At 37.5% G+C, this 24,046-nt stretch overlaps 1 protein-coding gene across 2 annotated transcripts in view; it reads left to right on the forward strand.

Moving 5' to 3' along the window:
* Positions 1-21,153, forward strand: part of GXYLT1 (glucoside xylosyltransferase 1) — a 46,320-nt gene extending 25,167 nt beyond the window's left edge. For both annotated transcript variants that reach the window (XM_046685187.1, XM_046685196.1), the window contains 4 exons: positions 190-441; positions 6,123-6,246; positions 6,874-7,046; positions 15,244-21,153. In XM_046685187.1, coding sequence (XP_046541143.1) covers positions 190-441; positions 6,123-6,246; positions 6,874-7,046; positions 15,244-15,405 — 711 coding nt within the window. In that variant the 3' untranslated portion in view covers positions 15,406-21,153. The remainder of the gene's footprint in view (positions 1-189; positions 442-6,122; positions 6,247-6,873; positions 7,047-15,243) is intronic.
* The last annotated feature ends 2,893 nt before the right edge of the window (positions 21,154-24,046 follow it).

Here is a 24,046-nt window from a genome sequence, read left to right on the forward strand (position 1 = left end):
ATATAAGGATTAGCATAGTATCTCTCTATATGCTGTTGTAAGAAGTGACAGATTTAGGAAAAATTACTTTTAAATATTACTGTAAATTAGCTTGGCTCTTAGGTATATCTTTTGTAATTAAAGCCTCTTTTATGTTGTACATTAAAGAAATAAAATTATGGTTAATGATTCAAATATCTCTCCTCATAGTTAATCCTGAAAGAAGTTGACTCACTATTGTATGTCGACACGGATATCCTTTTTTTACGGCCCGTTGATGATATTTGGTCTTTACTAAAGAAATTCAATTCCACACAAATTGCTGCCATGGCACCAGAACATGAAGAGCCTCGAATAGGATGGTATAATCGCTTTGCCAGACACCCGTACTACGGAAAGACTGGAGTGAACTCTGGGGTTATGTTGATGAACATGACTAGAATGAGAAGGAAGTATTTCAAGGTAAGTCACTGACTCGGGGTTGGTTAATGTGCTCCTTTTTTCCCTCCAAATTGTTTGGTTTCCAATTTAATTTCGTTTTATTGAAAACAAGGGGGAATGATTCAGAATTTTTCCAGTTATGTAGAATAGTTGAAGAAAAGTTTGTTCCTAGTGTTCTGTTTATTAGAGTGTTACAGCGGGTCACACTAGATGGCGTGACAATGAAGTAAAACAACAACGCACTAAGTGAGCATGGTCTTCCTGGATTGTTGTTCCAGAGCAGTTGTGCAGCCCCAGAGTACTTGAACCTAAAGTATGGAGTATCTTGGGGGGGAAACAGAGAGTTGTGGTTAAGAGTTTAAGACTTTGGAGCCTGTTGGCCTGGTTCAAACCATGGACCTTGCTCAGTAACTCTGGGGCCTTGGGTAGGTTCTGCCCGTCTCTGGGCTTCAGTTTCCTCATGTGTGAAATGAGGATGATGGATAACAGTACCTATGTCGTGGGGCTTTTGTGAGGCTTGAATGAGTTAGAACAGAGGCTAACACATAAGTAAACATTGGTGCTAGTGGAAGTGAACTTAAAAAACTACCCTGCATGTTCCTCGTCACTCAAATTGTGGTGAAGAGTTGGTCTATTTAAATGCTCTGATTGTGCATTCTGAACACATGAGCATGTTGTTCTGTTTACCAGTCCATGTCAATCAATGAGTTTTATGTGCTGAGTTTTAAGTCATTGCCGTTTGTGGGCTCTGGAGTCAAACTGTTTGGCTTTTTGTTTAGCTTTGACACCTGTGCACTATTTAACCACTAGCCAGGTAACTTTCAAACGTCAGTTCTCTCAACTGAAAAACAGGGATAATAAATGGACTTACCAAAATGTCAGTTTAAAAGAGATCCATTTAAAATGCTTAGCATAGAGCGTGGTGCAACATGAGTCCTTAAATGTTAGCTAAGAATAGTGACTTCTGAAACACCAACATAGACTTACTGTTTAACCCTACATCTAGTTAGGACTAAATTAAACACCAGGGGATATTATGTCTTTTACAGTTGACTATTGATGTATATTTGTGTGCATATATATTTATCAGATAGTTTTCTTACGGCTTCGGGTGGGCCAGAATTTACACCAGTGTTTATTACTGCTTTTCTGCGTGTCTGGTTTAAATCTTCGCCTCCTTTAGAGTTGCTCCTCTTACCTTTGGTACAGGCAGCGGTGCTGTTTGTAGCCATCACCAGCCACACCCGGACATTTCAGTCTTCGGGCAGATCATTGCCATCACTCTTACCTTCTGTACATCTAGTAAACCTAGCTTTTTTTTTTTAGCTTTCCCATTTTCTGAACCTTCCTGAACCTTGATTTCATTTCAGTTTTGTGTCCCACAGTGGAAGGCATTAATGAGGGCATTGTAACCTGTGTTCTTGCTCAACAGTGAACATCTTTCTTAAATTACCCACTTGTTAATATATCTTGAATTTCGAAATTTCATGTACCATAAAGTTTTACTAAATAAAACAGGTGTTGTAATGCCATCAGTTTTCTTCCTTTTCTTATTGTTAGGCTCTATGTACAGTAATATTATACCAGAAGATGGTGCTGTAAGATTATCTGCTGAGGAATAATGTGACTTCTCAGTAACTCTTCATTGGGAGTTCATAGAATTATGAGAAGTTTAGTGTTGCAAAGAACTGCAGAGATAATTTAGTGTAAGACCATTATTTGATTTTTTTTTAAATTTCAGAATACAGCTGTATGGTTCAAATCTATGATTATTTTTTACTTACTTTTTACTTATTTAAATGTCATTCTTAAATGCGTTAACAGTTTCTCCCCTCCCCTTCTTCTTTTGTCTGTGGCATGTTCTAAACCAGCTAGACGTGCTAGACATGCAGATAGGGACATTAAATAATTTCTCAACTTTCAAACTTTTGTCTTCTTCTGTGTAGAGAAAACTACAAGAGGCATGACAGTGAATTAATTCAGTAGGCACAGTTTCCTTCGTACCTACCATCCCTGTGTTCCAGACAACCCTGTTCTTGTCTAGTAGGAACAATGCAGACTTGCTTTATTTCCAACTATTATAATTATGATTGCTGAGAGGTTTCCACACATTTTTTTGATTTTTATTCCTTTGTTCATATATCTTTCTTTGTTTTTCCTGATTGTTTTCCAGGCTGTATCTGTAGCAAACATTGCCTTGTTTTTTCCTACTAATTCTACAATTTCTGGCACCAATCTTAAATTTCAGAGCTCCAGTGATATAACTGAATTACTAATAATTTCCCAAACTGTTTCCTAGAGATCCATGAATGTTGCCCCATGGTTCTTATCACATGAAAAACTCTAAGACTCCCCATTTAGGATAATGGCCATATTTTAAATTCTTAGTTTGCTTTGCTGTCACCCAGTCCGTACCATTCATGACTGTGCAGTTCCAACCTGATGTATTATAGTTATATATCTTAAAAAAGTAAAAATTCTGCTCTTTTGTTCTTTGTTTCTCATAATGCTTGATAGACAATGATACAACACCTGTTAAGCTGTTGCTTTGTATTTTGTGTTGTGATTGTATTCGCAGTGTTGCATCCCAATGAGGATATTTCTTAACCTTTTCTATTTATTGGAGAAAACCCAAAGAATATAAATAAGGCATCTTGAGAATCCTTTCCTTGTATATTTACTGTACCCTGTTCATATCCTGCTATATATTACTTTGTAAAGTAATTTTTGTCTATTTTCCCCACCTATTGAGGGCAGAGTGTACAACTTCATATTCAAAATATTTAGCACAGTCTAGCACAAAGTAGAGACTCAATTAACAGCAGAAGACAGACAAAAGTTTTAGAAACCAGGGCATTAATGAATCATTGAAAAATATTGGGAAAGAGAACACCTTACCATGAGGTGGACATGATGGTTGTTTTTACGTATTTGAAAGGTGTATGTGTTAGAGGACTTTTACTGTGTTGTATATACAGCTTATGAGAGCAGAATAGTAATGGACATCTTACCAAAGGGATAGAACTTTTCAGAGATGAGTGGAGTAACTAATCTTTGGAAAGTGGTGAGTTCCCACTTTCTAGCATTGTTGGAGCGTAATATGAACAGCCGGCTGTCAGTTTTATATTTATGTGTAAGATAGGCTGATAATGAGTCCATCTATTTTCAAAAGCATATGTAATTCTGAAAGTGAAACTAATTGATGTTAATGTAATACATGTGCTTTTTGGTAGTAGGTTTGCTAAAAATAGTAAATTAGAACTACACTTTTTTTTAAACTAAATCATGCTTATAAAAATTTAAACAGGTCATAGTATGTAGAGTAAAAAGACAGGTTCCCCCCCTTCACACACCACTATCCCCAATTTCATTCCTTTGCCCAAATGACGTTATAAACTTTGCTGTATATTCTTCAGACCCTTTAAAAAATGTGTTTTGAAACAGACATACATGTACATTATTACTTATATATAGGATCTTTGTATATATCTTCAGCTTGCTTTTTTTACTTGGTAGATATATAATTGACTGATTTTTATGTCAGTACACATAGTCTATCACACTTTTAATGTGTGTAATATTACGCAGAATGGATGATTTGGTTTTATTGTTTGTGTGTACTAGTATGAAGATGTCGTTATATGGCCAAAAAATATCTCATGTATTTTAACTTGTACTTCCCTGACTGTGCTACCAGCATGGATGAAAATCTTTTCATGTGATTTTTCACCATTTCTGTTTCTTCCTTGGTGAATGGCTGTTCATTCACATCTTTTGACCGTTTGTCTCCTTGGTTCTTTTCTATTTCTTATTGACTTGAACTCCTTTTATATATAAAGCCTCTTTATTAAACGCATTTTTCACGGTTTTTCATTGGTTGTCGTGGACATTCTAGGTTCTGTCATGAGCAAATACTACTAGTGTTAGTGCTTCTTGTCAAGTACTTTTCTAGCAGGACTTTTCCTTTAAGTTGTAAAAGGTTTTCACCCCCTTTGACTTTTTTCCTAAGTCTGCACTAGACCTTTCCTTTTGTCTTTCATTGATTTTTCTTTGACTAGATATGTTTCTTGGAATAGATGTATATTCCCATCTGTTGACTGTATTGCTGGTTTTTGTCCTCGTGCAATTCAAATTTTCCTTTTCAGATCCTGAGAACACTCAGTTAATATGCTCAGTGACTCATCATTCAATAAAGTATTTTCTTATTTCCTTAAGTAAAACTTATTTCGGTCATTTTCCAGATTTTTTTGGGGGGGGGGAAATTTCTGATTATTTTATAATTACTGTGTGTACTGCATTCTGAGAAACTTCACACAAGGGTAATACAATTATACAGATCATGTTTAGTTTAAATACGTAGAGTTTTTCAGGAATTCTGGCTTTTCTTTCTTAAAGAATAGATTGTTTATACTCCCATCGAGTTTATCATATATCCTAGAACAGCTTGTAACAATGTTTTTCAAACTGTCTATGGAGAAGGATCAATGTTTTAAAAATATGTAATCTGTCATGAGCAGATACTTCTGTAAAAATGATATAAATAAGTTACTAGAAAAAATATTAGATTCAATAGACATAAAATTATTCTGTTAAATTGCTGTAAAAGTTTCTAAATCTTCCTCTTAATGTCTGCGCTTCATCTGGTAGAGGATGTAAAAATTCACTGATCAGACACTGCGGGCTACACTTTGAGGAATACTGGCTTAAGTCCGGAGAGTTTCAGTTGAATATGTCCAAAAGGCTTAGTATTCAGCGCCACGCCTTCTTACCCCAGATGCACACATCCAGAGCTCTCTTTCAACTCTGTGGTTTCCTTAGGTATTTGACGCTGAGTTTTAAAATAATGAGGTGGGAGCAATTCTATGGAGGCTGAAAAGGCACCTGATGAAATTCAGTGTCTTTTTTTTTTTCTTTTTTTTTGAGGAAGGTTAGCCCTGAGCTAACTACTGCCAATCCTCCTCTTTTTGCTGAGGAAGACTGGCCCTGAGCTAACATCCGTGCCCATCTTCCTCTAGTTTATATGTGGGACACCTACCACAGCATGGCTTTTGCCAAGCGGTGCCATGTCCACACCTGGGATCCAAACTGGTGAACCCCGGGCTGCCGAGAAGCGGAACGTGCGAACTTAACTGCTGTGACAGTGGGCTGGCCTGACCCCAAGTATCTATTTTTGATGTATCAATTTCAGATGATCTCTTTAAGATGCCAATTACAAAAGATTAGCAAATCACTGTAAGAATGATAGTGATCATGGTAACAAAATTAATAGCTAACACTGAGTATGTACCATGTGCCGAGTATATATCTATTATTATTATATATTAATCCTCAACAACTCTGTGACAGAGGCACAGACACTACGTCTAGACGTATGACATATGTGCTAAAACTAAAACTAAGGTGAGGTCACAGTCACGGTGCTGAGACTGTCACTACTTACTGTTTCCCTTTCTTTCCCAGTGTTTGTTAGTCTTATCACTTTGACGTGCTCCTTCACAGTTTTTCTTTTGTTACCTTCTCCACTCCAACCGGACAGACTTACTTACATCGAGGTTTACGTTAGGGTCACTTGGTTTTGTAGCAAAAATGTACCTTTCTCCTTGTCACTCTGTAGTGATTGCTAAGGGAAGAATGGGAACTGTCATTTTGCTGCCATATCAAACCTGGAAGGCTGAGGATCTTTTTAATGTGTTTACCAACAGAATGACATGACCACTGTGCGACTACGATGGGGAGACATACTTATGCCACTGCTTAAAAAATACAAACTAAACATCACATGGGGTGATCAAGATCTGTTGAATATCATATTTTTTCACAATCCAGGTAATCATTTAAATTTCTTTTATTCTTTGCATTTGTAAAAAAAATATCATAGTAATATTTTGTTAAAAATGAAGAAATGCATTTATTTGATTTTGGTTTATATTGATGGTTATCACTATGTTTAAGACAGAGTACAAGCATACCTTGTTTTATTGTGCTTTGCTTTATTGCACTACACAAATATTACGTTTTTTACAAGACCTTCCAGCAGCAAAAAGATTACACCTTGCTGAAGGGCCCAAATGGTGGTTAGCATTTTTTAGCAATAAAGTATTTTTTCACTAACGTATATATGTTGTTTTGTAGACATAATGCTCTTGCACACTTAGTAGGCTACAGTGTAGTGTAAAAACAACTTTTATATGCACTGGGAAACCAAAAAATTTGTGACACGCTTTACTCATTCGTTTTATTGTGTTGGTCTGGAACCGAACCTGCAGCATCTCCAAGACATGCCTGTAAAACTTTTCTTGAATATTGACTCAGTAGGAAGAGATCTAAAGGCCAGACATCTTTTTCACTATTTTAAATCTGATCGTGTAAGAGCTGTGTTTTTAAAGTTTTTGCAAATGTTAACTCTGTGAAATTAGGGTTATTTACTTCGTTGTTTTGTCTTTCTTCACCTAGAAAGCCTTTTTGTCTTTCCATGTCAATGGAATTATCGACCAGATCATTGTATATATGGAAGCAATTGCCAAGAAGCAGAAGAAGAAGGAATCTTTATTCTTCATGGGAACAGAGGTGTTTACCATGATGATAAGCAACCAGCATTTAGAGCTATTTACGAAGCACTGAGAAATGTAAGCATTTGTTTTTTTGTTTCTTTTTTTTAACTTTTTATGTGGAAATACTTCTAAGTTTACAGAGAATTTGCAAGAATAGTACAAAGAATTTCCATATCTTTTACTCAGGTTCATTAATTATTGACATTTTACCACATTTGTTTTATCGTTAGTTCTCTCTCTCTCTACGTTGTTTTTTTCTGAGCCATTTGATTGTAAGTTGCATACATCATGCTCTTATATCCCTAAAAACATTGGTGTGTTTTCACTAAGAACAAGGACATTCTCTTAATACCACAGTTCAGATATCAAACTGAATTTCAGCAAATTCAGTATTGATGCACTACTTTTATCTCCCATCCATATATTTTTATTCTCCTTTGATCTAGAACAGTTTCTCCATCAGTCTTTGTCTTTCATGACATTGACGTTTTTGGAGAATAGAGCCCCTTCACCTCCTTTTTCTTTCTTTTTTTTTTTTTTAAATATTGGCACCTGAGCTAGCATCTGTTGCCAGTCTTCTTTTTTTTTTTCCTTCCTTCTTCTTCTCCCCAAAGCCCCCCAGTACATAGTTGTATATTCTAGTTGCAGGTCCTTCTGATTGTGCTGTGTGGGATGCCACCTCAGCATGGCTTGATGAGCAGTGCTAGGTCTGCGCCCAGGATGCAAACAAGTGAAACCCTGGGCCGCTGAAGCAGAGGGCACAAACTTAACCAATTGGCCATGGGCTGGCCCCTTCACCCCTTTTATTATTAGAATGTTCTTCCTCTTGGCTTGTCTGATTTTCCATATGATTAGGTCCAGGTGTGCCCTCCTGGTCGAATACTAAGAAGTGATGTTGTGTCCTCAGGATATCACAGTCACCTTTGTCTCCGTGCCCCTCATTGGTGATGTTGATTTTGATCATCAGTCTAAGTGTTCAGTTTCTCCACTGTTTAGTTATTTTTCCCTTTTATAAGCAGTCTCTGGGGAAACACTTTAAAATCATGTAAATAACCTGCTGCTCATCAAAATTTCCATGCTAGCTTTAGCATCCATTGTTGGTTCTTGCTCAGACTAGTGTTTACTATGGTAGCTGCAAATTGCTGCTTGTCCAACTGTAGCACTCCATCCACATGCAGCTTTGGCACTTGGCCTTCTGCTGGAAGGAAGAGCCCTCCCTTTTTGCCCATTTTTTGATCTATACATTATCAGTATAAACTCATCATACATATTTTTTTCAATGATTTATAATGCATTATTCCATTTTATTTATGTTGATGCTGAAGTTGTTCCAGCTTTGGCCATTGGGGGCCCCTTTCGGCTACCTCTTGTGCCCAAAGACATATTGCCATCATTATTTTGAGTACCTCCTCATTATCTGTCACTACAAAATATTTCAGGCTCATCTTGCTATGCCTTCCCTGCCCTAGTCCTGAAATTAGCCATCTGTCAAAGGAGCTCTGGTTCCTGATAGTGGGCTCTTGGAGCCAGGCATGTTCAGTGCTACAAGAGTGTCTTCGCCTCCAAGCCCTTTCAGTGACATGACAGAGCTAGAAATGTAAACACACACCTGCGGTCATGTGCTCATACTGACACCTCCATTTCCATCCCCCCAAGCTCTTTCTTGTCTTCTCTTACTCTGGTTTCTATGTTTTATCTCCTTTCTTACACAGTTAGAACATAAAACGTTTCTTCATTTGCTTAAGCCTACAGTAGTACAATTAAAATAATTTCAAAAATGCTCCATTCATACTATTATCTCTGTGCCCCTCTTTGCAAAAACCAACTACTAAAAAGTTCAGGATTCGTTTCCAGTCTTGCCTCCTCCCCTCCCCTGCTCCCAGACGGGGTGTGTGCTCAGTACTGTGTTCAGTTACTTGTGTTGGTTCTGCTGTCTTCCCTTTCAGTGTGGTTATTTCATTCATTTGAAATACAATTGGGTTCATTGTTTCAGTATGCTTTCAGTTTTAAGGTTTTTCTCCTCCCATCCTTGTTGATTTAAGTTGAATTCGGTATGTGGAGTATTAATATACTTCAAAAAGTCAAAACAATGGGAGAGTTTCCTCGGGAGTATCACTCCTTCCCCATCCTTCCACCCCAAACCCCCGTCCCACAGGTTACCAGTTTCATTGTTTTCTGGTCTGTGCTTCCTGTATAGATGAGCAGACACATGTACATTTTGTAATTCCCCTTTTCTTACTCAAAAGGTGGTATACTGTTTATGTTTATGTACTCTGCTTTTTTCACTTAAAATATTCTGGAGATTCATGCATTTATAAATACCTTCTTTTTTTTTTTTTTTTTTCTTACAGCTGTATGTACTCCATCTTATACATGTACTGGTTTATTCAACCAATCTCTTCTGTTTGAACATTTTGGTAGTTTCCAGCATTTTGAATTATACATAATACAGCAATGCATGGCCTTGCCAGCTGTATGTTTGTGTTGCAGGGATTAGCGGGTTGAAGATGCTGTCTATTTCCCCTACGTAGAGATGATTTGCATTCCTGCCAACAATTTATGAGGAGGCCCATTCCCCACAGCCTTATCAACGGAGTGTATTATCACGCTTTTAAAATTTTGCCATTTTGATGAGTGAGAAATGGAATCTTAGTTCAGTTTTAATTTGTGTTTCTCTTATGAGTGAGGTGAACATCTTTTTATACGAGCCATTTTTATATCTTTTTTTGGGTGAATTTTCTTTCAAATCTTTTACTTATTCCTATAGGTTTTTAAAAATAGCCTTATTGATACATACTTAGTATACCACAAAGTGCACCCATTTCAAGTGTATAGTTCAGGGGTTTGTAGCATCTTTACAGCAGTGCCGCCAGTCCTCAGGAGGGAGTTTTGCTCTTTACACCCCCTCCCCGCCAGTTGTTGCAAGTTCTTTGTATATATTAGCCATATTAGTCCTTTATCTGTGACATCTCTTGTAAATACTTTCTCCCAATTTGACTTTGTTTATGGCATATCTTGCCATGCAAAGTTGCTTGTTTTTTAAAATTTTTGTGTAATCAAGTTTAGCAACCTTTTTTTTTTTTAAAATAAGTCATAATTAGAAAGCCTTTTTCTACCTAGACTCAGGTTATTGAAAACTTCTCTTATATACTCTTTCTTTATTATTTTGTCCTCTACTCAGTTTGTCAATTTGAATTTACTATTTTGTATCGGGTGAGAAAGGGATGTAATTTTATCTTTCTCCTAATGGCTATCTTGTTGTCCCAGCACCATTCATTTAAAAGTCGATTTTTAACCCAAAGATTTGAGATACTCACTTCATCGTATACTAAAGCTCCACTTGTAATTTCTGGATTTTCTGTTTTGTTCCATTCGTCTGTCCGTTTGTGCATTACCACCACACTATTTTAATTAGAAAGGCTTTGTTCTATGCTTTAGTATCTGATAGGGCTACTCTTTCTTTGTAGCCTGTCCTTCTCAGTGTTTTCTTAGCTATTGTATATTTATTTTTCCACAAATATCAGCTCTTTTAACTACATAAAAAAAACCTATTGATATTTTCCTTGGGAGTCTATCAGCTTCACATATTAACTTGGGGCTGCCGACATTTTGATGGTGTTGAGACATCTTAATCAAGAATAAGGACTATCTTTCCACTTGTGTCTTTCAGGAATGTCTAATAGTTTTCTTCGTGTTGATTTTGAACATATCTTAAGTTTGGGCTTAAGTATTTTAACTTCTTTGTTGCCTTTGTAAATGAGGTTTTTTCTCTTTTAAGCATTTGCTTTATGTTGAGTTTGGGAAAAAATTATACTGTCTCTCCCCCACCCTGCCCCATTTATCTGTTCTTTTTTTCTTGTTCTTACAGCCCCTTTTTGTGTAGTAAAGTGGGTTGATAGGAAGACACGATTATGCTTTACATACCTCTAGAATGATGCATGAACCAGGTCTCTGAATATGTTGGGGACCAAGAGTTGGGGCAAATCCACATGAGGATTGGACTTAGGATTTTTCTAAGTGAGCTCTATCACTCACTGTCCAGGCAGCTGATTCACTGATACCTGGGAAGAAGTGAACGTGCCCACACATCTCTCACATGGATGTGCTCTCTGTTCTGCTAGACTGTGCCTAGTTTATGTGGACGTGAAGACAAAATATAAGTCCATAATAGGAGTACTAGTTTGGTTTAAGTCTAGGGGTCAGGAGAAAAGTTGGTAAGTTGGTGCCCCTATTTGCTAGATTCTTATTATTTACTAATGACTAAAAACCTCTGGTCTAGTATAGCCTCGTTAGTAGGAGTGAGGGTAAGAATACTTAACTGTAATCCTCTGTGACAGAGACGGTACCAGAACTGTGAAAGAGTGTCACAGTATTCACATCTGAGGCCAGGGAAGGCCTCATTGCTGAGGAGGTGTTAGAAGTGGGCCCTGAAAAATGAGTGAGAGTTTGCCAGATGAGCAGAGGCTGTGTGGGCTGAGATCTGCCTGGGGGAAAGACTCAGGGGTTATGAATATTCCCCAGGGAGATCAGGCGCTGCATGTTCACGGTGTGACCGGAGTGACGGGTGCAAGTAAGGGTGGCTGGGACCACGGTGGGGATGATGTGGTGAGGTGATGATCTGCAGGGGTGAGGAATTGGAGTTTCTGCCTGGAAACCAGCATTTCTCAAACTAGACAATAGACAGAGTGCTAACAGCATTGTAGGCTACTGTTTGAGTGTGTTATTTGCTAGATTCTTTTGTCCTATAACCTTGACACATAAGGTTTCTGAATAATTAGTTTATCATGATAACAACTACACTCACTGAAGAATTATAAAATTTAGTGTTGATATTCATTTTAATGTAGCAGACCTTGTATGCCTTCAGAAATCAATACCATATTTTAATAATGTTTATGATGGGTTGTCAAAAGGTGATAAAAATGAAGAAAAGTACTTTTGGGGTTCTGAGATTGCAGGATAGAAAAGAAATGCATTCCTATAAAAATGTTTCTTTGTTTCCTTTGAGCATTAAAAAGCGTCCGTTATTAAGGAATTAAATCTTGCTAGTTTTAGTTGATCTTTTCTCTGATCTTTTATAAATATATTCCTTTAAAAAGCTGAGTAATGGTTTTAAGCTGATTAATTACGCTTGATTTTTAAAAAGTAAATCTTATTTTTAAAATTATTTCAACACTGAATTAATGATTTTTTGTGTTTGTTTTGAGTCTGTGTTAACTGTAGCTGTATCCATCCATTTTTCAACTTAATGAGGTTAATCAGTCTTTTATGGTGCTCTTGATTAGTATTTTTATCTTTCCTTATCTATAATTCAGTAAGAAGTATAATTTTTAGAAGAATTGCATTCAGACAAGAGTATTTATGCCAGTTTCAGACAGAAGCTTAGTCATAGCCATCGAGTACAGTGAACAATATGAATTAGAAAGGATGTGATCCATCTCTAAAATGTAAATGCAAGGCCATGTCTGCCAGCAAATCAGTTTTTGCACTCGATACGTACTTGTTAAATATTAGTTGTTGAGTGAATAAAAATATTATGATTGCAAATTCAGAATGGGAACAAAACACTTTATTGCTCTGTGAGGTGTTTTCTGCTTCATCTATTTCATTCTGAATTATTATATTTCTTGGTGTTTTGTGTTAACTTTGATTTACTGCACACCCTGCTAAGGTTTGCATAATTGTCTCTGCGAGAGAATCTTGAATGTTCCCCTCCTACACTACCTTCTTGTATATAGTTGGCACTTAGCATTGGTTGGGTTGCACTGCCATGTTTTTAAAACGTGTTCTGTTCTTTGAAAATGCCTCGAATTATCATCATAGCCTCACCATTTACTTGCTGCCTTTCACCTGGCAGTCATGTATAAAGCATGACCTTCCTAAAAGTTTGTGTAGGGGGTACTGTGCCAGTGAAGAGGGAGTGATTAACTGTGTCAGGAGAGGCTTCTCCGAGGAGCTGACATTTGGACTGAGCTATAAGGATGAGGACCAGGCAGGGAAGGAAAGGTAAAGACGAGTCCGGCACAGCGTGCAAGATGGGAAGAGGCCTGCAGTCAGGGAAAGGCACCTGTGGCCTCTGGGAAAGGGAACACCGGGATGCTGGTTACGTACCACACAGCTCTGCGCGCACTGCAGAGTATGCGAATGGCAGAGTGCAGGGACTTCAGGCTGCATTTATATAGGTGGATATTTTGGTTATTTATCATCTTCTCCCTTAAAGGTCAAATTGCTTGTGTTATACGATGGACTAAAAGAGTTCTAATTCATGAGCCACTGTTTTTATTTCAGGAAAATAGTCATCAAAAGACTTTCCCAGTGAAGGAAAAAAAATTCTTAACCATAAACACTGGGATGTAAATCACATGAAAATGAACAAACTGAATCTCCAGTACCTCATATTCCTGGGAGTTAACTTTTAAACACCTTTGTAATGATTTCATTTTATTGGCATTGTGCAGTAAGGAAAAGATCACAGTTGGGTCTCCCCTTATTACCCGCCTCTCAAACCAGATGTTTTTTGTACACATTGAAATGTTACTTGATAGTGTCACTTGATAATGGTGATAAACCTTGATAAAGGTTGCCTTCTTCAATTTGGCTGCCACTTTTAACCCCTAGCAAATTTAGGCATGTCTGTATACAGCACAGCACTTTTCCAATTTCCCACTGTTAATCGAGCTTCATCTTTCAGCAGAACTTTTGAGACCGGCTTGGCACGGTTCCGTCTGCCTGTCTGGATAGGCGGTGTGTGTGTGGGTGAAGTGCTTGAGCTTCTGGAGCAGACGGTGGGGTGACATCTTGCCTTTGCCACGTACCAGCTTTGTAACTGTGGGAAAGTTCTTTTTCCCTGCCTTAGTTGCTTCCTTGTAAATGGGGATAATTATATTACCTATTTCATGAAGTGGATGTGGGGCTTAAATGCATTGATACATATAAAGCTCTTAGAAAGGTGCCTGGCGTGTAGGAAGCCCCCTTTTTTTAACCAGTCCAGCTTTCAGTAGTTTCTCCAAGGTGGCTGTGTGCTAGCTATTATTATTTTCATTACATTCTTCCTGATTAAACTTCCTCTCCTCTTTTTTTGGTCTTCAAAACAATTTTAGATACTTACCTTCCGTATATGTGATTTGTGTTTTAAAAATCACTGCAAGAGTGATGGTTTCATGCAGTTAATGCTCACGTTTTCTTGCTTAAGAGATACCAAGGTTTAGGATCTCTTTGCATCTCCACACCGATAAAATCCTCTTATGAATTAGCATCTAAGTTCATTCCGTCTCCATAGATTGGCCGCAGCATCCCGCAGACTCACTCATTGTGATTGCAGTGGTGCATTCATGTCCTCTCCCTCGTGTCACGGTGCTGAACCTCAGGGGTAACCTCAGGTCTTGTGCAGCCCCCCAGAGTTCAGGTTCTGAATTTCCTTTGGGATCTTGTATTTTTCACTGACTTCAAACTTTCATGTAAAATGTTCTATTTTCAAGCCCCATACATCTTTCTAATTGAAAATATACCTACTTGCAAACACTAAATGAAAAAAGATACCTGGTTGAAAATGCTAAGTAAGATCACAAGTTATTTCCACTTAATCACTACTACAGTGTTTTCCAAAATATATTCCTTGGGATATTACTACTTTTTACAGTAAAAAAGGATTCTGGTCCAAAAAGAATTTTGGAACTAGTGGGCTAAAACTATTCAAGAGATGTATTTTCTATTTTATTTTTTAGAGTTTTCACGTGCCAGTGTGAATCCCCATGAAGAGTGTGTGATGTTTAGCGTCCTCAGATGTCTTCGTCCTCGGGATCATTTGTGCAGTTAGGGTTCTCTGGGAAGTGCTGAACTATGCTGTCGTTCTGCATTCCTCCCACTCCACGCCGCTCTCATTCTTTTCCGGTCCAGCCTCTACACTATTCTCGGAGTGATTTTTGGCTTTCCTTAGTGTCTTTCTGCTACCTCCAGAGCTTTTGGTCACCGTCTCACACCAGTCAGTGTCTCTGGGTCTTCTCTGCCCTCGGATGTGTTCTTGGCTTGGAATGACCTGCCTCCATTACCTCTTCTCTCAAAAGCTTTCCCCGATACTCCCAGTGATTTAACCTGACTTTCTCCCACCTCTTAGATAAGATTGTAGTTCTGTTTAATTCATTGAAAATATTTGTTGAGCCATGTACTTTTTGGGAAGCTTTAAATGGAGGTTGTAAATATTAAGTTGATTGAAGAAGTTGTTTGGAATGTAAATTTTTATGTGTATCTTTGTCTTTTTGTTTTCTTTCCCTAGTGTTCTTTTGAAGATGACAACATCCGTTCCTTATTAAAACCTTTAGAACTGGAGCTCCAAAAGACCGTGCACACATACTGTGGAAAAATTTACAAGATATTTATCAAACAGCTAGCAAAAAGCCTCCGAGATCGTTTTGATAGACCACCAAAGGAAAGGTGATTCTTGGTGACCGCAGAATCAAATGAATGAAAACAACGAAGGATCAGAGGATGTCTGTGAAGGAATAGTCTTGGATGAAGTGTTCAGGAAGGAATTATTCATCTTCAGAATAATGGTTTTTTCCTGAAGAAGTTAAATGAGCAATATATTCATGTAATGAAGAATAACTTAATGTCTTGGACTCCAACAAGAAGACATTTTTGATCTCTGATGTGTTGTAATGTTATTTGCTATCATTCCAGTATTGATGAAAATATTGTTGAATGGTTGTAGCCTACAGACTGGTTGACTCTTATACTCAAGTGAGTAAGAACAGTAGGAGTGTATGGATGGAGAAAATGTACCTCATACACAGTGGAAACACTCAAACTGTGAGTATAGCAATAATTTTATGTCAGCACTAACCTCACTTTAAATGTGTGAGAAAAAAGTTGTTTACAGGAGCAGAAAAAAGTTCTGTTTCTAAAGAAATGTGATGTAACCGATGTGTAACCATTGACAATCTATGTGTGTGCCTTTATACATTTCATCTCTGTTTTAAAATATTTTTGTGACAATCATGTTTAAAACTATTTCTAGGTTATAAGTGAGCTGCACATTTAAAATTGAGCTGTATAAGAAAGAAAGAAAATAGTGACAATTTTGCAGTTTTAGTCTCGTGTGTGTATTTGTGAAATGTAGTATTTTCATCTGTATATGCTAAACTGTCTTGCCAAAACCGCTAAGATTGTTCAACAGATATTTTGGGAAGTTTTTTATCACTTTAAATGAAAATTTTCAGCTTTACTGGGCATTCTGGAAGCAAAAAATATGCTGATAATATAGTGAGATCCTAAATAGTATGCTTATATGACAGTGGAAAATGTGATAGACCAAAATGCATAAGCTATATACTTCCTGTGAACAGTAATTTTAGTTATATTGGAGCAGAAAAAAGTAGTCCATTTAAGCTTCTTTTTTTCTACCTCAAAATGGCTTTACAAAATATTTTTGAAGAAGCAAATGTATAGAGCCTCCTTTCAAGTAAGTTAGACAACTTCCCTGGATGATTTGGATTAAGAAGATTGTTACATCTGGCTATAGAAAAAGTAGTTTTGATTGGGTTAATGTGCACATATGCCCTTTTTGAATATCACTTGACAGTTCTTTTTTTAAATCTTGAAGATAAGAAAAATATTGCTTCTCTTAGTGTTCTTGACCACTGTCTAATATAACTATAGATTCTAAGTACGTTGCATGTACTGTGCTGGGCACATCTCTCATTTTACCAAGTGCTACATGGTTATCGTCTTTTTCTCTTTTTGATGTTTTAATTCTTAGAGAAGGGAAGATCATGAAGGAAAAATATCACTTATGTGAAAATAGTGGTTTTTGGCTTATGAAGACATAGTGCCCTCTGGATACATGGAATATGCAGAAGGAGCTGGTCTGTACAGCTGTCCTGTCTTTTGTAGTTCAGTCAGGGACAAACTGAAAGAGGAAGGTGTATGAGAGGCAAATTAGATAGAAGTTGATAACCAGCCCAGCACTCCTAGAGCAGCTGCATCTACAGAGCACAATCTGTACATCTTTGGCAGAGTGCCATGGTGAACATAAGAACTTGTGAACTCGGTTGAAATTGAGTTTGCTGAGTTGAAAATGAGAATCCTAGAATTTGAAGTTTGGAGGGTATATATAAGATCATTTCTAACGGACCCCAAGTGAGACCATTGCCTCTGTGGCTGTGTTAGATCCTCTTGGGGAGCCTGTTGAGAGTGGCTTCCTGGGCTTCACCTTTGGGGACTGTGATACACTGTGTCTAGGATAGGGGCTGCAAACTTTTTTTTTAATGTAGAGATTTTAAAATTACACAAAAGTAGAGAGAATAGTACAGTGGTGCTCATTCTCCACATCAAACACTTACCAGTATCTTACCATATTTGCATCATCTAGGCCTTTTTTCTTTGCTGAAGTATCTTAAAGATCCCAGACATCGTGTTATTTCACCACTATGAACACTTTGAGAACTACAATGACATCATACCTCCACCATATTAAGTGAATATCCAGTCCTTAAGCAGATTTCCCTTATTGTCTCCAATGTTAGAATCGGGGTGCAAAAATAAGTCACATTATGATATTTTTAATAAGCACCTCAGACGATTTTGATGTCAGCTAGTTTGGGAACCACTGGAAATCATTTTGCCAACTTGAACATTGAAGTTAGGATTCCATAGTTCTTGGCACAGTTGGTAGATTATAAATGTGATTCTGAAATATTAAAGGAATTACGTGGGGTTATTGACAAGATATGAATTTATGTTATTAGTAAGTTCCTTAGATTTAATTTCCTCAGTGAACAGAGACTCTCAACCGTGTGGACTTTGCTATGATTGATTGGAACTGTGTGGAGTGTGGTCATAGTTTAATCCAGTTGGACTGTATACTGTGGTCTCACATGTTGTGGCTTATTAACACTGTCACACACTCTACATTGTGGATCAGTTGGAAGGTTCTTCTGGTTTATTCAGACCTCACCCAATTGGGCATTTTACCATAAATTGGGTTATGGTGAAAACTCTCCTCTTAGGGACTATTTTACTTAAAGTTTAGGATATCACAGAACATCCATAACAATATTAAAAGGAGTTTTCTGAATTTATATGGTAACTTTTTCCTTGAGCATACTCAAGAAATGCAGTTCTTGGCGTTAATGAGGTTAAATTGTAGAACAGCTTAGAGAACATATTTCTTTTTGTGAAACAGTATATCTATGCAGTTTATATAAATTACATTATCTATTCTTTGAGTCTACGTGTTAGAACAATTCTGACCTCAGAACTATCTCTGGGTTACAGTATTACCAAAGTGGAATGACTTTAAAATGTAGTCAAATTTCCTTTGTGTGAAGTAGCCATTTTAAAAGAACTTGGAAACCTTTAGAAAATATATGTTGTGATTTACATTTTATGAAGATATGTTTTTCCCCCATGAAGAAAGAATAGTTCATAATATTTAAAGTAACCCAGTTGTCTTTGGAGATTTTCGAGCCTGAAACGATATCACTGCTGACAGACTGCTCTTTGCCTCTAGTCAGATGTTATTGGTGTAATGGAAGGAACACCAGACTGTGAACCAGATCTGGATTCTCTTCTTGCTTAGGGACCCCAGGCATATCGTTTAACCTTCTCTGTGCCTTAGGTTTGTAAACAATCAATATGCCCTTTCAACCTCATGAGACTCAGAAGTCATGAGTCACGAAGTTACAAGACATGGAAGAGAGGAGGGATTTGAACACATTCTGCATGGCTTATATGGTGCCACAGCAGCCTTGCTGTGAAAGGTCTGTTTCATCTTGCTGTCTCCTGTGCAGATCATTCTGTTTCCTTAGGCTGAATGTTTCCTGACATATATTGTGGCTCCAGTATGAATTTGCTTGTATTAGGTAAGGAAGAGTTTTTAAGGAAAGGAAAGCAGAGAAGAAAAGAATGATGTAAGCGAATGATCAAAAAAAGAAGGAAAAGAGAGAAAGTGAGAAAAGTGAGGAAAGAGAAGGGTATAAGAGTGAGAATGGCAAAAGGCAGAGTAAGAGAAAAGATGGAATGAAAGTGGGGAAATCGAGATGCAGTGATGGAGAGAGATGATGTGGAAACAGCCACCCCACCCTATGCCTTTGTCTGCTTGCCTTCCTCTGGTGTTGGTCCATGAGGCCCTCTGGGGGCAGGAAGCGGGCTGGCGTTCATGGAGGGGGCAGCAGGGCTTCCTTTGGTCGATTTGTTGATACTAGAGTTGTTTGTGGGTCACTCTGCTCACTGGTCATTTAGTGCTAATGATTCAACATTGTATTTTTTCACTGGCTCCCAGTTTGTGAGCCAAGACCTGTGAAAACACGACGACGAATATCTTCCTTTTCAGTGTTGTTTGTTGTCATCCCAAATGTTGGCTTATGCGAGACTAACCACACAGAGTGACGGGACGTTAGGGTGGAGGGGACGGCTTCCTTGGGTCTGAGGGGGCCCGGGAATCTATCGCAGCAGTGTCCCAGATGAACTGGAAGGAGGCCAGGTTTGAGAATCACTGCCTGGCCTTGAATGGCAGCTTACACAATACGTTACATCTCTTGATTCCTCAGTGGCATACTTTCAGCTGAGCAGTTAGGAATGGATTCAAGAGAACAGGGTACAGGAGAAATGCATTCGAGGAAAAAACCTTAAAAGATAGTACAGTGTCTTCTTTTTCAGAAGTTTATATTGTAAGAAAATACCTTAGTACAAATCAGAATCTCTTTGAGGTGTTTTAAGAAAGAACACCGATCTGGTTTTTTTAGAATAATTGTTTTGGTTCCTTAGAGTAAATAGAGAAGGAAAGTAGGGGTGCAATATGTCAGGTGTGGGGCCAGTTATCCATTTATTAAATGTAATTTCAGGTGTCTTAAAACAACGGTTGCCTTATTGCATTTTAATATTTAATAAAAGTAGATGAAACAATGATTTGTACTGTAATAGTTATCCTTTTATACATTGCCAAAGCAACCCTTTTTTGCCTATTAAAGTCTGGTAAACTGTTCTGGCGTTTGTTGTTTCTTAATTCATTGAATATGAAACTAGATTTTAAAACGAAGTTATATAAACTTAAGACAAGTCTAAAAGGTAGTACAAGATTGTTCTTTTTTTTACACTAAAAATGAATGTGATGTTAATTCAAATATCTAGCAATTACAGAATCATGAGAAGAACGTGGAATAGCATGTTGGACCAGGTGATTTAGAATTGATTACAAATCAATATCAAACTTAGTTTTAAATGGAAAATATGTATTGTCACCTCATCTCTACCAATAATTCCAAATGTCTAATGGGATTGTTTCTTTAGAATTTTCTGTAAACTCAGTTTTCAAACAAAAGAGAGCCTTTGAAAAGACATCAAAAAAAATGAAAATTTCTCTTACTACTAATACTGTAAGTGCTCTTTGGATCTGTCGTCAGATATTTTAATATCAAACTTAAGAACTGATATGGAGTTTTTGCTTATGTTTAGTTTATACGTCCATTCTGAATTTGTGAGCATATTCACTCACATAACACCATAGCAACTCCTTGGAAAAATTGAAGAGAACGCAGCAGTGCATATTCCATTTAAAAAGTAAATTGACTTTGACTATGATGGAAAACAGCTGTTTTCAACCTTTGTTTAAAATCTCTTCAGGGAATGTTGGAATGTTGTGCAAAAGTAATTCAGAGTTTGTAGTATACCTGTAGAATATGTCGTCCCTTCGAACCTTAGCAGGACACACATGCATCTCATGCGTTGTCGGTGCTGGACCACTGGCCTTTGATGAATTCTGTAACAGAGAATCTGTGAAGGCAATGGTGGTTCGCACCTGTTCCTGAAATCAGAAACTGGAAAAGGTTGCAGGTGTTCCAATTTTTCACATAAGCATTTTGCATAAGTATATTAATATTTTGAGTAGTAATGGTTCTAAAGCTGCAGGAAGGCATCTTGGTGTACTGTGATATGTAGAGATTACCACCCTTAAACTGCTTTTTCCCTTAAAATCTTATGGTTTTATGATAATTTGGATATCTCCCTCCAAGTGTTTCATGTATCTTGACATTTATTAAAGAGGAGTATAAGATTATAGATTCAGATGTAACCTGAGAATAATGGAAGGTTGCTTTGTTCTGTTTTGGGGAGTTCACCTCATCTTTTTCTTGAGAAACTGTGTGTTGCTGTTACTAAATAAACATTTACTCAATAAGTGTTTGATTTCTTCAATTGATGTGCCTGAATTATTCTAGCCATCAGAAACAGTTTTGGGATCTTTAGGGTTGGGATGCTTGATAACTAGGAGTCTAGGCAGAGGGCACTTTCTAGATTGGCTAATTCAGCAGCTGAATAATGTCCTCAGGAACCTAGGTACCTTCTGTATTTCTGTTACCATTCTCATCATATGAGCTTCGTCTCCCCGTGTGGCCCCAAAGTGACAGCCAACATTCCAGGTCACAAATGACAACCAGAGGCAGAAATGTATGTCCTTTTTTATAAGAGGAACGTTCCACTTTCACTTGCCCTCATGGCCGTAGCAATGTCTGTGTCTAAAGCAGTCATTTTGCAAAGGGAATAAAACTCCTTAACAATTGGCTCATCACCAAAAAGATTTGCCCAGGAACTTAAAAATGGCCTCCCTTGAAGAATGGCTGCTCAGAGGAAAGGGAACATCAGTGTTCTGCTCGAGGCTGGTGGGGTAGACTGGCAGGGGGCTTGGGAGATAGCTGTTGGATAGGCAACGGACCGTACATTATTTTACTGGCCCAAGTCTTTCTTATAATTTCCAAGGGGATCAAAGATCTAGAGGAGAGCTCCTTTTCTGTACCAGGGTGTAATTTTGCTTTAAAAGGTCTCTGTAATGTGATAATTTAATGGGTTTTGGTTTTACATATTTTATTATTTGTACAGTGGGTTTTCTGGTCACAATCATAGCGTAAAGGGTTTGAAAACATTATTGCTTCCAAGGAAAGTTTAAAAGTTATTTTAAATTCATGATGCAAAATGTATTAATTACTTATTAGCAGTCCGTCATTTTTAATATATTTTTTCGAAGTTACTGAATGTCCTCGTTGAAACAAACATTCAGACAATACAGAAGACTTAAAAGTATATGAAAGACCTTCCTATCCATCCGCCACTAAAAACGTGTGCTGTGCATCCTCCCAGTGTCTTGCTGTGCACACCTATACAGGACACACACAGGTATGGTTCTAAAAATGGCTCCCACGTTGCACAGTCTTCTGCAACTTGCCTTTTTGCACATAATACATCATGACATCTTTCCTTGTCAATACATTAGATCCACCTCGTTCTTTACAGCGGCGTATTATTTCATGGTAGTGTGCTTAAGTGGAGATTAACACACACACTCCTGAAGAATAAAAGTGTAAGTAATGAGTTTTAACTTGATAGGGAAAAGTAATAATTAACCACTTTTCCCATTATTCTAGTTAAGTGTGATTTAATTAGGAGCATTAAATTGTGAATAAACAAACTGTAGTGTACTTCAAGCATCAAAGTAAATGTCAGATTGTTATAATTTTAATTTTTTAGTTAAAAGGATGAAAATTTTTGTGCAAGTTATGCAATACACACTAATAAATAACAAGTTAAAAATTTATTTGTGAAAATTAACAAAAATTGACCCCCAGATTTACCTTTGCTTTGCCTCCTGTTCTTCAGCATTTGAAGTATATTCATAGGGCCACTTAACTGGTTAAAAGAGGTTGTCAATCCTTTAAAACAGTTCTGTCCAACAGAAATATAATGCAAGCACATACATAATTTTAAATTTTCTAGTAGGCACATTAAAAGCAGTAAAACACACTTGAAATTAATTACAATATATTTTACTTAACCCCATATATCCAAAATGTTATCATCTGGACATGTAGTCAACATAAAAATGTCAGTGAGATATTACCTTTTTTTCATACTAAGCATGTATTTTTCACATATAACATGTCTCAATTTGAACTTGCCATGTTTCAAGTGTTCAGTGGCCACTTGTGGCTACCATGTTGGATGGCGCAGCTATAGAATGTGAATTCTGAAGGCGAAAACCGTTTCTGTTTTTACTGTAGTGTCTCTGTCACCTAATGCTGTGATTGTACATGGTAGACACTCAAAATGTGTTCAATGAATTTTAATTGAAAGATATTTTATAAAGTTATGGAGGGGTTTTTTGTTTTTGCTGAGGAAGATTTGCCCTGAGCTAACATCTGTTGCCAATCTTACCTATTTTTGTATGTGAGCCACCTTTACAGCATGGCCACTGATAGACAAGTGGTGTGGGTCCACGCCCAGGAACTGAACCCTGGCTGTCAAAGTGGAGCACGCTGAACTTAACCACTAGGCCACCAGGGCTGACCTTGGAGGGTTTTTTTTTTTTAATACATTTGGAGAAGAGTTTAAACTCTGACCATTTTATTTATAAAGACATTAAATAAAATTCTATTCCAAAAAATGTACACGCTCATCAATAGTGAAAGAAATTAAAATTAAACCAGAAGAGGAGAATTTTTTTCTAATCTAGTGAAAGTGGGGTTTTTTTGTCTTGTTTTTTAATGAACGAAGCCCAATGCTGGCAAGGTTATGGCAGGTTTATCTTTGAGACTAGCAACTTCCGCCTTGGACTCTTAGAATCCTGAGTTTCCTTGTAAGAAGTCTGACTCCCTTGCTATAGAAACCACCTGGAGACATCTTGAGACTATATAAGGAAGAAGAGCGTCCCAGCTGAGACCAGGCTTCTGGCCATCCCTACCGAATCCAGGCATGTGAGGGAAGTCATCTCGAACCCTCTTGGACCAGTGAAGCCATGCTGGATCCTCTAGCCCAACCCTGCCACCAGTTGAAAACCACTGAGTGACTCCATTTGACACCAGGTGAAACAGAAGCCCTGCCCAAATTCCGGACCCACAAAATCATGTGATATCATAGAATGATTGTTGCTTGAAGTCACTAAAGTTTTGGGGCAGTTTGTTACCTGATAATAGACAACCGGAACACCTACACTGACTACCTAAAGTTGCAGTTCACACCTGTCCCTACCTTGGTGCTCTCAATTCTCCTTACTTCCCTCTATTTTTTCCTCCATAGTGCTTATCACCTTCTAA

The sequence above is a fragment of the Equus quagga genome, chromosome 1, assembly GCF_021613505.1.
Source record: "Equus quagga isolate Etosha38 chromosome 1, UCLA_HA_Equagga_1.0, whole genome shotgun sequence".
NCBI lineage: Eukaryota > Metazoa > Chordata > Mammalia > Perissodactyla > Equidae > Equus > Equus quagga.